At 46.1% G+C, this 14,144-nt stretch overlaps 1 protein-coding gene across 1 annotated transcript in view; it reads left to right on the top strand.

Moving 5' to 3' along the window:
- Positions 1–826: 826 nt before the first annotated feature.
- XDH (xanthine dehydrogenase) overlaps positions 827–14,144 on the top strand; it is a 65,908-nt gene continuing 52,590 nt past the window's right edge. Inside the window, exons 1-2 of the mRNA XM_056852355.1 lie at positions 827–925; positions 13,997–14,054. Coding sequence (XP_056708333.1) covers positions 878–925; positions 13,997–14,054 — 106 coding nt within the window. The 5' untranslated portion in view covers positions 827–877. The remainder of the gene's footprint in view (positions 926–13,996; positions 14,055–14,144) is intronic.

Genomic DNA, 14,144 nt, shown 5'->3' with positions numbered 1-14,144 from the left:
CATCTATTAGGTGGTGGTTTTAATTAATCGATCAGAGTCACAGTTGGTCGGAGGCAAAAAGTCAATAGCTTTTTAATAGTGTTGGTCATAGGATCGAGGCTTCTTTTCCCATGGGGCATACACCCATTTCTTTTTCCCCCTCCACTCTTTTTTCTTGTCAAAAATGTTTTGCAGGGTATTGAAACATTAGCTACACCTACAAAACCAATGACCAAAAGGGATGACATCATGGAATTTTAAACGCTTTTATCATGCCGCCCTTGGCACTCAGAAAAAAAAAAATCTCTCTCCCACTTTAAATTATCTTGCAGCTGTATGGTTCACCACCAGGCATAAAATGTTATGTTTAACCAGCATTTATGAAGTTATTGCTCATGAGGTGCAGGGAATGGTTGGTGAGCGGCAGACAATAGCTTGCATAAGTTGTGGTAAACGTAAATGAGAGTTGGTTGGAAAACCTAGATGGAACTTGAAGGAACACAGTTTTCAGATAGTTGGCAATGCTTGATCCTGCCAGGCTTGCCCGCCCAGCCTTGGCATTATCTCTCTATTGGAACAACAATGTACTTGAGTCAGTCTAATCTCCTTCCATAGAAAGGGGCGGAGGCTTTATTCCTTTTCAGCTTCTCCTGTGCTATCATTAGTGAAGGAACAGCACCGGGCAAGTACAGTTGGCACGCCTCCGGGTGTCTCATATAACTTGAGCTCTCGCAGGGCACTAATATTCAAGTCAGGTGAAAGATTCCTGAGGGACTACTTCTGCTGCTTGGTCGGAGTCACTGGGACTGTCCCTTGTTGGGGTACTGAGGTTGCTGAGAGTGGTGTGGTTTGGAATCTCCTCTTTCCTTTCTGGGGTGAATTTGGGAAACTGCACGTCATGGCTTCAGAAAAGGATGAACTTGTCTTCTTCATAAATGGCAAGAAGGTAGGGGAGCATCCACTTTTTTAAAAAACTGTGTGTGTATTTATCTCTGTCCATGGATTACAATTCTCAGATGTTCCTCTGCTTCACGATCATTGCAGCCTGCAGCCTCAAAAACTGCACTCCCCACAACAGGTATAATCCTTTAACATATGCACTAGAGGAAATCAACGTCACAGTCATTTATTGAATTGTTGTCACTTATTTAGATGTTTCTTTCTCTCCAGTGGAGCCTCAAAGCAGGCGCTCCTCTTTCATTTTATTCCCACAACCACCCTGTGAGGTAGGTTGGGCTGAGAGGCTGTGACTTGCCCAAGGTCACTCAGCAAACTTCCATGGTAGAGTGGGGATTTGAAACCGGTTCTCCTAGATCCCAGTCTGGCACTCTGACCACTACACCACATTGATGCATTTATTTAAAGAGAGGGAGATGGGACCAATAATAAAATCACCAAGTGAATAGTTGCTTTTGTTTTTAGACCGACACGATCAAATTCCTTTCAGAGAAAGACAGATTGCTGGTGGTTGAAACAGCTGTGATACAGCTCAAATTTTAAAAGACGGGCACTAATTTCATTGGAAAACTTAATCCCTGAATTTGACATAACAGAGCAGAGCTGAGCTACTGAGTGATGCCCACTGAAATCCACATGTGCATGTGCAGACATGCACATATGTGAGAGTACTTTTTGAACATACAATATAGGGATATTTATAATGCCAGTTATCCAGTGCATGCCTCACATTGTACTTTGTACAGTGAGTAACAAACGGACCTTGAATTCAACAATCATATCCTTTCTAGCTGGACAGCACAGGACAAATGCTCTGCACATGCTAACTTTAATTTTCGAAAAACCTAACAATCTCCTCCCCAAAGAATCAACAAACTCACAGAAAATTCCTCCATCTCATAGAGAAATTGAATGCTAGGGGCAGCTGCTTGCCAGAGGTGGTACGGCCGGTGAATGGTTCCATTCTCAATTCAGAATCAGGGCATTGTATCCAGATGTTGTTTGACCTAGTACAGCTCTTGTTTATGTTAAAGAATTCAAGATTGCCTGACTATGGAGATGTTGCTCTAGTCACAGGGTAGCGCTGCCCAAAGCAAAGAAAATTAGCACCTCCCCTCTGCTTCACTGTAAATAATTTGGGCTAATCTGGTTTGGCATGGTAGAATTCTGCTTCTTTGCCTGGAGCTGTGGGCGATACTTTCTTGAAAAGAGAGGGACCCCAGTGCTGTTGCTTAGGAGAGTTGTAAAGCATGGCACACAACATTGCATACCGATAGCTGTGGAGATATTTCTTGAGCCTAGTAGAGCTGGGAGGGGTTAGGGGCAGAGATGGGGTTGGGTTACCTCAGCAAATCACAGAACGGATCCGCTGTTCAGTTCCTCTAGGCAGAGGCCTGAGCTTCAACCTTTAGAGGCTGTAAAGCTGCTGTTAGGCAAGCCAGGTGCTTTTCAAAGCATTTTGCTGATGTAAGAGTTAGAAGGCCTTTGCCACCAACGCTGCTTTTGAACAGTATTTGTTCTGTCAGTCTCGAAAAAATGGGAAGGGCCAAGTTTGGATCTAAGTACCAGTTTTCCCATTTCCCAATATATTGAGACTTAATTGAAAGCCTTGTTGTGGATGCTTCTTTCACCGGTATTCACTGCATATCCACAACCCATCGAGGATCCCCAGTATTTCCAGTAAAATGAACCTCAGGGCTGTGAAGATCTCTGCCCAGGAACTTGGAGAGCCAAGGAGATTTTCTTAGTCTTGGAATCAGGGCTCCTTCCTACCTTACCAGTTTTCTGTCACCAAGAGCATGCCTGAAGTGTCTCCCTACCTGCCTGTGCACACAGTTGATCTACTGGGCCACCGTTAGGGATATTAGGGGATAGCCTGTGCTGTACCTCTGCCTAATAGAAGTGGGTCCATACGATCAGAGAGAGCAGTGTCAGTTCTGTGAAAGCCAGGAAGCCTCACAGACTGCGTTGAAAAAGTTTGTTCAGCTCATTTAAGAAAGGAATCAATGGTTGTTATGCAATGCCAGCACAGCAAGAGGGTTGAAGAACGGGAGGAGCTTTGCAACACACCCCCTGGGAATGTTGACGCAGAAACTGGAATGGAACATGATACCCGGCACTGCCACCGAAGGGAAAGGTTACTTGGTTTCTATTTCTGACAGCTTGACTTTACAAATGGGCAGTATTGTTTTTTGAGCACAAGGTCAAGGCTATGGAGCTGAGTGATAAGGGGAGACTTGATAAGATAGAGATTGTATTAGCTGTAGCATTATTTCCTCCTAATAATACAGTTTATAATTGTATTCAGTTCCAATTGGCCCAATCTATTTCATAGGCATATCAGTTGGTGTTCCTTAAGTGTCTGTCTAAAGTAAAATCAGTAGTTTGATTTGTGTTCGTTGTCACTTTATGACAGAAGTACTTGAAGGGGTGTAATACAGAGGATAGCACTGACATGGATGGCCCAGGCTAGCCTGATCTCATCAGAGCTCAGAAGCTAAGGAGGGTCAGCCCTGGTTAGTATTTGGATGGGAGACCACCAAGGAATACCAGGGTTGCTGTGCAGAGGAAGGTACCGGCAAACCACCTCTGTTAGTCTTTTGCCATTTAATTGATTGGGATTTGTAGAAACAGTGGGATCAAACAATTCTCCTACTGAGGCTCCAGCGTCTTGATTTGTGGGTTATTTCCTTCCATCATCGGGTAGGCAGGACCAATTCTTTTGACTTCCTGTCTCCCCCTGGTGGGAAATAGCCTGCAAAACCTCAGTTCCGTCCTGCCTCAGAAGGGTACGCAGGTCGTAAGCACAGCTCTGTGCTTGCTCAGCTTAAGTTAGCCTTTCAGGTTTTCTACCGTAGCTCCTTATCGATTTGTGTTTTTTGTCTGTTTGTTTGTAATATCCTACTGTTTGGGTGTTCCCTCCCTCCCTCATTGCCGTCCCTCGTTTCCCTTGTGAGATTGAGTGAATAGGAGCCCCGGTGTTAATCCCGGAGATTCCTATGGCAAACGCCTCAGAGGAGAGGGAGGATGGCCTCCTCTCAGTCTCGGACTACCTGCTGGTCCAGCCTACTCCGAAGAAGTCCGAGACGCCCACTCCCAATGCCCACAATGTTGGTGCCTTAGGGAGTAGGGATTTGGAAGGCTCAGCGCAGAGTGCGGATGATGCGCCTAAAAGAAAGAGGAAAAAAAAAAAAGGCGCGAAAAGCCGCGGCGGCTCTTAAAAAGTCGCAACGAGCTTACATGGCGTAAAAAAAAAAAAAGAGAAAGCGCTGTCACAGAGCGGGGGGCATGTCGAGAGCCGGGAAAAAGGATCCCGCCTACTCGCTGCATGCCGACGGCACAGAAGGCGCAACCCCCACGGTTTTCCTGGCGGCGACTCTGGACTTCCATCTGGAATTGGTAATGTTCAGCCACTGGTCCCGGGGGCAGGTGGCCATTTTACCTCCTCCTTCCCGGCGGGCGGCCATTTTCCCTCCTCCTTCCTGATGACAGGAGTACAGGCTTCTACTGCCTTTCCAAAGGGGGGCGCCCATTTTCCCGCCACTTATTTGCCAGTGCCAGCACAACCCCCACCATCTCCTTCAATGACGGGGGGGCAACTCTCTCCCTCTGCTCCTAGGGCAGCTGCCCCGGTGCTTACCAGGGAGGAGGCAGATGAGTGGATTAATATAGCCTTGCAAAGACAGTGGCAGGCTTTTCATGCATACTTAATGAGAATTCCCCTCAGGGACCGGTTGAGTCAGCAACTTCCTCGTCTACCAGATCCCATTCCTTTGAGAGTGGGCAGGTTACAGGCCCTGGGGGAGGTCCTTCTACCAGTTCACAATGGCCTACCAAGGCAGCACTAAAATAATCTACTGATCTTAATATTGCTGGCACTAGCTCCCACACTTCCTCCCTCAATGCTGATGTGTTTGACTCCCTGGACAAGTCAGCCCCTGTGGAGTCACAGAGCCGCCTATTCAGTGGGGAGGATTATCAGGCCCTCCTGGCAAAGGCTATATTAGCTTTGGACCTGAATGAAGAGGCCTCCTCTACAGAGGACTCTAATTCTAAACTGAAACAGGAAGTGCCTGAATGCTTTCCTAGAAAGCAGCCATGTCATAATTCAGTACCATTCCCAGAGTTTTTTCTCAGAGCCATTCAAGAGGAGTGGACCAGTCCTGCGTCCAATAAGCAGACGCCTCAGTCCATCAAAACACTATACACCCTCGCTCCTTTTGAAAGTACCTCTTGTGGATGCACCAGTGGTGGATTTGCAGTCCCCTGGCCTTGCGCCTGAGGACGGCATGGGATCCCTGAGGGATCAATTGGATCGAAAGGCTGAGTCTTTAAGCAGAAGGGCCCACGAGAACGCAGCATTAGCTATACAGGCCAATGCTACTACATCAATATTTGCTAGAGCCTCCTTCCTTTGGGTAAAGAAGCTCATCCAGTTGATTCCTTCAGAACATCATAGAATAGTGGGAGGATTAGAAAGGGTCCAGGACGCCATCACCCTAATAGCTGATGCCTGTCTGGACTCCATGTCCTTTACAGCACGATCCATGGCATCGGTAACCTCCATAAGAAGGGCACTGTAGCTCAGAGCCTGGCCAGCAGAATTTAAGGCAAAAACAAACTTAATGGCCTACCCCATTCAGGAAGGGCGCCTGTTTAGAGAGAAATTAGATAAAATATTAGTGGAGACGAAGGATAAAAAGCAGGCCTTGCCTAAACAATTTAAAAAGGAACCATGAGTCCCTGGTTTCCAATCCTTTCGTGCCCCACGAGCAACAAACAGGTATCGTTCTGACTTCAGAAGGGGATTGTGGAACGCTTCACGACCCTTCCGTAGGGGGGGCAAGTTCACCAGACCTCAGAACCAACCGCCCCGGTCGGACAGAGGTGACAAATTCCCAAAGAATAATCCCCAGTGACTCCCATCTGTCTCCAGTGGGGGCAGATTTTCTTTTCTTCAGTGCCAGGTGGACCACCTCACAACCAGACCACTGGGTCTATCAGATCATATCCAGGGGTTACCTCCTGGAATTCACATCTCTAAAAAGGGATCACTTCTTAAGATCTCCCATGCCACACAGGGCAGAGAAACATTCCAGAACATTAAAGGCCATTCAACATCTATTGTCTATTAGGGCCATAGAACAGGTCCCTGCCCTCGAAAGGGGCCTCCATATTTTTTACAGTCCCCAAAAAGAACGGGAACTGGCGAGCCATCCTTAACTTACAATATTTAAACAGGCGGATGGCTCGAAGGCACTTTGTATGGAAACGGTGAAGTCAGTAGTGGATTCACTGCTCCCAGGCACCTTTATGATGGCAGTGGACCTGACAGAGGCGTACCTACACATACCTATACACCCTTCACACAGACGCTTCCTCAGGTTCACCTATGGACAAGACCATTTTCAACTTCGGGCCCTCCCCTTTGGGTTGACATCCAAGACCCTAGTGACAATCATTGCCACTCTCAGACAGGAGGGCGTCCAGGTACACCCGTACCTGGGCGATATCCTGATCTGTGTTCAATCAGAACACCAGTCCATACATCACACAGCAAGGGTGCTTCACGTTCTTCAGGAACATGGATTCTTATTCAATTTTCAAAAGAGCTCTCTCATACCCTCTCAGTCAATGTTACACCTGGGGGTCAGAATAGATTCCTCTCTCAATGCCCTATCACTGCCCCAGGAACGCGTTCAGAAACTAATCAATGTCTTTTCATCCTTAGCCAGAACAAGGAAAGCCGGGGTCATGTCCCTAGCGAAGTTGCTGGGATTAATGATGGCCTGTATAGCGGTCGTTCCCTGGGCCAGATTCCACTCCAGGCCTCTGCAGTGGCTGATTTGACCGTACCAGAGGGACATCGCAAAGAAGAGGAACAGATCCATTTCCCTATCCTCAGAGACTCGGAGGAGTCTTCGATGATGGACTGATCGAAGGAACCTGGTCAGGCACACCTTCTATATACACGGGGAGCCCACACAAGTGATCACAGACACCAGTCTGGAGGGTTGAGGAGCCACCTTGGCCACCAACTCTACCCAGGGACGATGGTCCACAGAGGAGACATCGTTACATATCAACGTCCTGGAACTGAGGCCGGTACGGCTTGCCCTCCGAGCCTTCGCCCCACTCCTCAGGGGGTTGCATGTCCTGATAAGAATGGACAATATAGTAACCAAGGCTTACATAAAGGGGGGGGGGGTCCTGATCCTCTGCTCTGCATCGGGAAGCGGTGCAGATTTTTACCTGGGCCCAGTCAAACCTTCAGTTGATTCGGCCAGAACATATCAAGGGAGCTCTGAATGTGCAGGCGGACCATCTAAGCCGCCAGTTGGCAGATGAAGGAGAATGGTACTTAGACCATGCGGCCTTCTCTCAGATTACAACCGTCTTCGGAGCTCCCTTAGTAGACTTGTTCGCCTCCGCAGAAAATTGCAGAGTAGAAAGGGTTTTCTCGAAGGGTTTTACCACCCGGCAGCAGAGGGCATAGACGCCCTTCTGAGTCCTTGGCCCCGGGGACTTCTGTACGCTTTCCCCCCCGCTGTCCATTCTTCCCAAGGTTCTAAGGAAGACTGGGCCGAAGTCATCTTGGTGGCCCCCTGCTGGCCACACTGGCCTTGGTTCGCGGCTCTTCGTCAGATGTCATGCCAGGAACCTTGGGCTATTCCAACCCATTGGGGAACATTGCACCAGGGCCACTGGTGCATTCAGATCCTCACTGGTTCTCCTTGACCGCTTGGCGCTTGAACGGCAATCTCGCCTAGTTAGGGGCTACTCAAAGGAGGTAGTGATCACCATCTTAGTGGCTTGCAGACCCTCCACTTGACTCATATACAATGCGTCGTGGAAAGCATTTGTCCGATGGGCCAGATTGAAGAAGGTAGACCCACTCCGTCCGGGCATTCAGAGGGTACTGATTTTTTCTTTACAGGAAGGTCTACAGCTTAATCTCTTAGCCTCAACCTTAAGGAGACAGATAGCAGCGATGGCCACAGTTATTCCAGAACTGGATAGGGTACCTATTTCCAGGCACCAGCACGTCATCTCCTTTTTTAAAGGGTGTCTCTCAGACTCAACCACCGGTTATACACCGTTTTCTCTCATGGAACCTCAATTTGGTCCTTAGAGCCCTCACAAAGGCTTCCTTCGAGCCAATATGTACCATAGACATGAAGTTCCTTCAGATGACTGTCCTTTTCCAGATTGCAATCATGTCTGCGCGACGGGTTTCCGAAATCAGAGCTCTGTCCATTCGTGAAGGTTTATGTACCTTCTATAAGGACAAAGTGGTTCTGATACCAGACCCTACCTTTACTCGAAAGATAAGTTCTCCCTTTCACAGGTCGCAGGAAATCAACCTACCTTCCTTTTGTCCTAAGCAATCAGGATCAAAGGAACAGGCCTGGCTTACCTTAGATTTACGTAGGGCTCTACATATATACATAGACAGAACCGCTGACATCTGTCAGACTGATTATATGTTTATTGGTATCAGCAATCCCAGTAAGGGCAAAAGGATGTCGGCAGCATCTATTAGTCATACCCTTAGACTCTGCATCATACAGGCATATAAGGCCTAGGGAGTTATAGCGCCACAGGGAATAACTGCTCACTCCCTGCGTAGCGCGGCCTCATCAGCGGCCTTCGATAGACAGGCCCCGGTTGAAGAAATTTGCAAAGCCGCTACCGGGGCATCTATTTCTACCTTCGTTAAACATTATAGGGTTAACACGTGGGCATCGGCTCAAGCGGCCTTTGGCCGTAGAGTTCTTCAGCACGTGGTGGAATAGGGTGCTCTACCCACCCAGTTGGGAGCTCTTGGAGGTCCCACAAATCAAGACGCTGGAGCCTCAGTAGGAGAATGGAGCATTGTTTACTCACCGTGAATGCTCCTTCTCTCCTGAGGCGAAGGCGTCTTGCCCACCCGGCACAGGTTAGAATTCTTAGTTAAGGCGGAAACGTTAAGGTCAAGGTTCTGGAAAATTTTTCGAGTTAGGTTCCTGAGATGACCGTTTTCAACCAGTTCAGTCCTCCTTGGTCTTATTACTGTGGTCGTTGTCGTCAATTATGTTTACATGTTTTTTATCAAGGAGCTTCATTCCTGTTGATAGCTAGGCAAGACTGTAACTGAGGTTTTGCAGGCTATTTCCCACCAGGGGGAGACAGGAAGTCAAAAGAATTGGTCCTGCCTACCCGATGATGGAAGGAAATAACCCACAAATCAAGACGCCTTCGCCTCAGGAGAGAAGGAGCATTCACGGTGAGTAAACAATGCTCCATTCTGAAAACCTGGGCATATAAACAAGGGACAGAATCAGAGCACAAAGTGCAGTTAGGGATAAAACTCTCAGTAACTCTGAACTGGAGATTTTATTCTACTAACACAACTAACACATTTTAGTTTTATGCATGAATAAAAGCCAAGAGCACATGATTATGTACCAGCCATCTGCTTAGATAATCAACAGCAAAAGAACAGCCTGCCATAGAGCCAGATAGAGAAGGATGCCAGAATGTTGATCATTGACTGATAAGTTTGGCCTTTAAAGCGAATAGGAATTGATACAAATGAGCAATGTTATTAACAAGCTAGGTTGAGTTGGCTGGACATCTACAGACTGAGTTTTTCACTTCAGAATAAATCCTGTCTTCCAAGATACATAGCAAAATATAATGAGGCTAGATCCAACCATCTTTTCTGCTGGTGGAAAAAGAAGTGGATGTCTTATTTAATCACCCAAAAGGGTTGTCTTATGGATCATGTATAAAAGCCATGTGGGATAGAGGGAGGGTATAGTAAGAGCCAGCGTGGTGTAGTGGTTAAGAGTGATGGACTCTGATCTGGAGAACCGGGTTTGATTCCCCACTCCTCCACATGAGCGGCAGAGGCTAATCTGGTGATCTGGATTGGTTTCCCCACTCCTACACGTGAAGCCAGCTGGGTGACATGGGGCTAGTCACGCTCTCTCAGCCCCACCTACCTCACAGGGTGTCTGTTGTGAGGAGGGGAAGGGAAGGTGATTGTAAGCCAGTTTGATTCTTCCTTAAGTGGTAGAAAAAGTTGGCATACAAAAACCAACTCCTCCTCTTCTTCTCTTCTAAGGTGGGAACCTGGGTAAGATTGAGTGAAAAAAATGGCAGGCTCCTGGCTCCAATTCAGGGTTGCCAGCTCCGGGTTGGGAAATGCCTGGAGATTTTGGGGTGGAGTCTGAGGAAGGCAGGGTTTGGAGAGGGACTTCAATGCCATAGAGTCCAATTGCCAAAGCAGCCATTTTCTCCAGGGGAACTGATTTTTATCACCTGGAGATCAGTTGTAATAATGGGAGATCTCCAGCCACCACCTGGAGGTTCAAAAAGAACTCGTGCCCAAAAGTGGAAGTGACTGAAAAAAGGCACTAATGGCATATATAAGCATCAAGTTATATCCAATGAAATAGTTGCTAAATAATTTATGAGAACAATGCAAGGATGCAAGGCAATGTAATAAATACAAGCAAACAAAAGAGGAAAATTTGTGCCTTGCTTGTATTTATTACATTGCCTTGCATCCTTGCATTGTTCTCATAAATTATTTAGCAACTATTTCATTGGATATAACTTGATGTTTATACATGCCATTAGTGCCTTTTTTCAGTCACCACCTTGAGGTTGGCAACCCTAATCCAACCCAATGTCAAATTGACAAGGCAGACCTCGAAAACAAATGGCTTAATGGAAAAAGGAATTTTGATAAATTTCCTCATGCCAACAGAACAAAATAGGCATTACCTTAGAACACTGGTTCCCAACCAGGGGTCCATGGACCCCCAGGGGTCCGCGAGAACTAAATTAAGGTCCGCGAAACAAAGTTATAAACCCATAATAAATTAATATTTTCAATTAAAAGTTCTCTATTATAAAAATATATATTCAAATATTATTCTAAGTTTAATGTTTAACTAACAGTTATGATTAAAGTTTATTTTCAAATTCTCAGAATTTTTATTTTGAACCTTGGGGTCCCTGCACCGAACAAAAAAGTCCTAGTGGTCCCTGGTCAAAAAAAGGTTGGGAACCACTGCCTTAGAAAGTAAAGCCAGCAACTATAGCCTCACGTGTTCAGACCATCCTTGCCAGGGGGAAGATAGAAACACACACACACACACCACTCTGGTGACTGCGCCAATGCCCTGTCTTCCATCACCCCACTGGCACAAAGAAGATTCTTCATAGGCACACTGATATAAGTCTTTGTTAGTGTTAGCTCTAATGGCTACCTGCCTAGACAGCACAGTTCCCTCAGGCAAAGTGCTCCTCCCTGGGCTCCCTGCCCAGGACATTTATTCAGCTTCCTCCTTCTTCGTTCCAGAGGCCTCAGGCTCACCTTTTTCTCTGTTCATTCTTACTGTTCTTCCTGGGGGTGGGATTGTTTAAGTCAGGGCAGAGTGCGATGGGTAGGGTTGCCAACCTCCAGGTGGTGGCTGGAGATCTCCCACTATTACAACTGATCTCCAGCCGAGAGAGATCAGTTCCCTGGAGAAAATGGCCGCTTTGGCAATTGGACCCTATGGCATCAAAGTCCCTCCCCTCTCCAAACCCAGCCCTCCTCAGGCTCTTGTTACCCGAAATGCTCTTTGAATGGGGAATTAGCTGAGCAGATCGGTAACTTTAATATTTTTATAGCGAGATCAACCAACTATACCAGAGCCCATTAACTGTGACCTTAAGAATAAAGACAGACAAGGGATCTCCGAATTAAGAGAGTTTATGTTGTTTCAAGCATTCAGTGGTGCAACACAAACATACACAGGATCTAAGAATTCAAAAGGTAGTAGTGGTGAGGTAATATTTACCATTCTTGAAGAGGAGTGTCCAGTAGACTAAGATGAAAGAGAAGGGAGACATGGGGAATAAACAATGTAGTTAATTTGTATCATTTCTCTCAAGCAATTTTAAAATTTTTTAAATCAAAAGGGGAAGACAGAATCCAATGAATGGGATAAGATCATAGGGAAAGAGTGACAGGAAAACACTGGAAATGATTCTGTTGAGAATGGTATTGACTGAAGTTTGGAAACAGGGCTGGCAAAGTCGGGCATGACGCCAAGACTGTAGGAGTTCTGGGTAATTCTAGTTGCCACAAAGTCAACCTGGCTGCAATAAACATGTTTACTCCTGCCCTAACTTTTTTGCACTACATGTAGGAAGAAAAGTGCTAGTTTGATGTTGACAGAGAGTACCAGCCTAATCCTATGGGTTACAATAGATGCAGCCTCATGAAAAAGAGCTTGTGTTCCTGCAAGCTGCTAAATAGCCTTCCGAAAGCAAGTAGGCATACAATGTCTAACCAGCAAGCCTGCCATTGCCAGGCAGACTTCAATCCTGGACTCCAGGAAAAGGCTAGAGGGTTTCCACACCAGAAATTTTCCTGACAATGCTACTTAAAATGCTCTGGCAACACAACAAGGACAGGGGTCTTGAGAGAAATAACACTAACATGTGGTCAGCAATTTTTGGAGAGTTACTGCTAGTTGTCAGAATTTAGGGCCCAAAAATGGCCTGGGGAAATGATATCAAAAGGACCACCTCCTTTAGGATTGCCAGTTCCAGGTTGGGAAATTCCTGGAGATTTTGGCAAAGATTTGGGGCAGGTTCTTGTAGGTTATCCGGGCTGTGTAACAGTGGTCTTGGTATTTTCTTTCCTGACGTTTCACCAGCAGCTGTGGCAGGCATCTTCAGAGGAGTAACACTGAGATGCCTGCCACAGCTGCTGGCGAAACATCAGGAAAGAAAATACCAAGACCACGGTTACACAGCCTGGATAACCTACAAGAACCAATGAACTCTGACCGTAAAAGCCTTCAACAATAATTTGGGGCAGGGTTTGGGGACCAGTCCCCCCCCCCTCAAGTTAACTGATCTCTGTAGTCTGGCGATCAGTTGTAATTCCAGGAGATCTCCAGACCCCAACTGGAGGTTGGCAATCATGCGTCAGAGCCTGAGGAGGGTGGGATTTGGGGAGGGGAGGGACTTCAATGCCATAGAGTCCAGTTGCCAAAGCGGCCACTTTCTCCAGGTGAACTGATCTCTATTGGCTGGAGATCAGTTGTAATAGCAGGAAATCTCCAGCTAGTACCTGGAGGTTGGTGACCCTAGTCAGATCAGATCACGTTTATTGTATAAGGCCATAGGCAGTTACAATCTAAAACAATTTAACAACAAGTTAAAATATACAAAACCAGAATAATTAAAATTAAGAAATTAAAATACGCCCATTCGGCTCTATCTAGCTTTACCACCTTTCGTGATTTGGTTTGCCCTGATTTTCTTGGCCACCAGGCCAAACAGTGCCGTTTTTCGGGAAATATAAGGATCCATATCTGGTAACAAATAGATTAATCTGTCAACATCAGATGATAATTGTGATGCTGAAAGACTATTTGCCAAAAACTTGTTCTGGGAGTCAGTATATAAAGGAGAGGCCAGAATATAATGGGGGAGATCTTCTACTGAACCACCACATATACAAATACGTTGAGCCAGAGTTTTTTTTTTTTTTTTTTAAACACAGCCTGCAAGTAGCTCCGTGGGCATAGTTTGTAAACACAGTGATGAAAGGGCTGCTCTGAGGATGCAACCCTAGTCCCATACCAACCTATCTCTATGCTGAGATTTGTGTTGGCGGCCCTTCTTTGCCATGTCTCCTGGGTTGGGGAAGTGCAGTGGTCCAGCGCCTTCTCAACACAAGGGTTACAGTTGTTCCTTCAAAGGCCAGGCAACGGTAAAGGTGCTCTTTATTTAACACTGCCTTTGATACCTAGATAGTCTTCCTTTGTTGTCATTGCTATTTGCTTGTTGTCTTTTAAGCCTGTTATTTATTGCTCTTTTGCTGCCCTTAATAAATTGTTTTCAGGAACAGTCATTGACCCTGTGGATATTTTATCGAAATCCAAGTTTGGATATAAATATGTTTAAAATGAAATTGCTGCTCAATGGCAATGTCCTCCTCATTTCTGATATTAACTGTGATGTGTACATATACACATTCATATGATTATTATTTTTTGTCTTTCAGGTGGTGGAGAAAAATGTGGACCCAGAAACTACTCTGCTTACTTATCTTCGAAGGAAACGTATCTGAAATTTCAAATGGTTAAGATATTTCATAGTTGCCTAACAGTGTACAGCTGTTGGATCAAAGTCTTGGGGGATATCAAATCCCC

The sequence above is a fragment of the Euleptes europaea genome, chromosome 7 (genome assembly GCF_029931775.1).
Source record: "Euleptes europaea isolate rEulEur1 chromosome 7, rEulEur1.hap1, whole genome shotgun sequence".
Taxonomy (NCBI): Eukaryota; Metazoa; Chordata; class Lepidosauria; order Squamata; family Sphaerodactylidae; genus Euleptes; species Euleptes europaea.
This window is presented reverse-complemented; position numbering and strand designations above follow the sequence as displayed.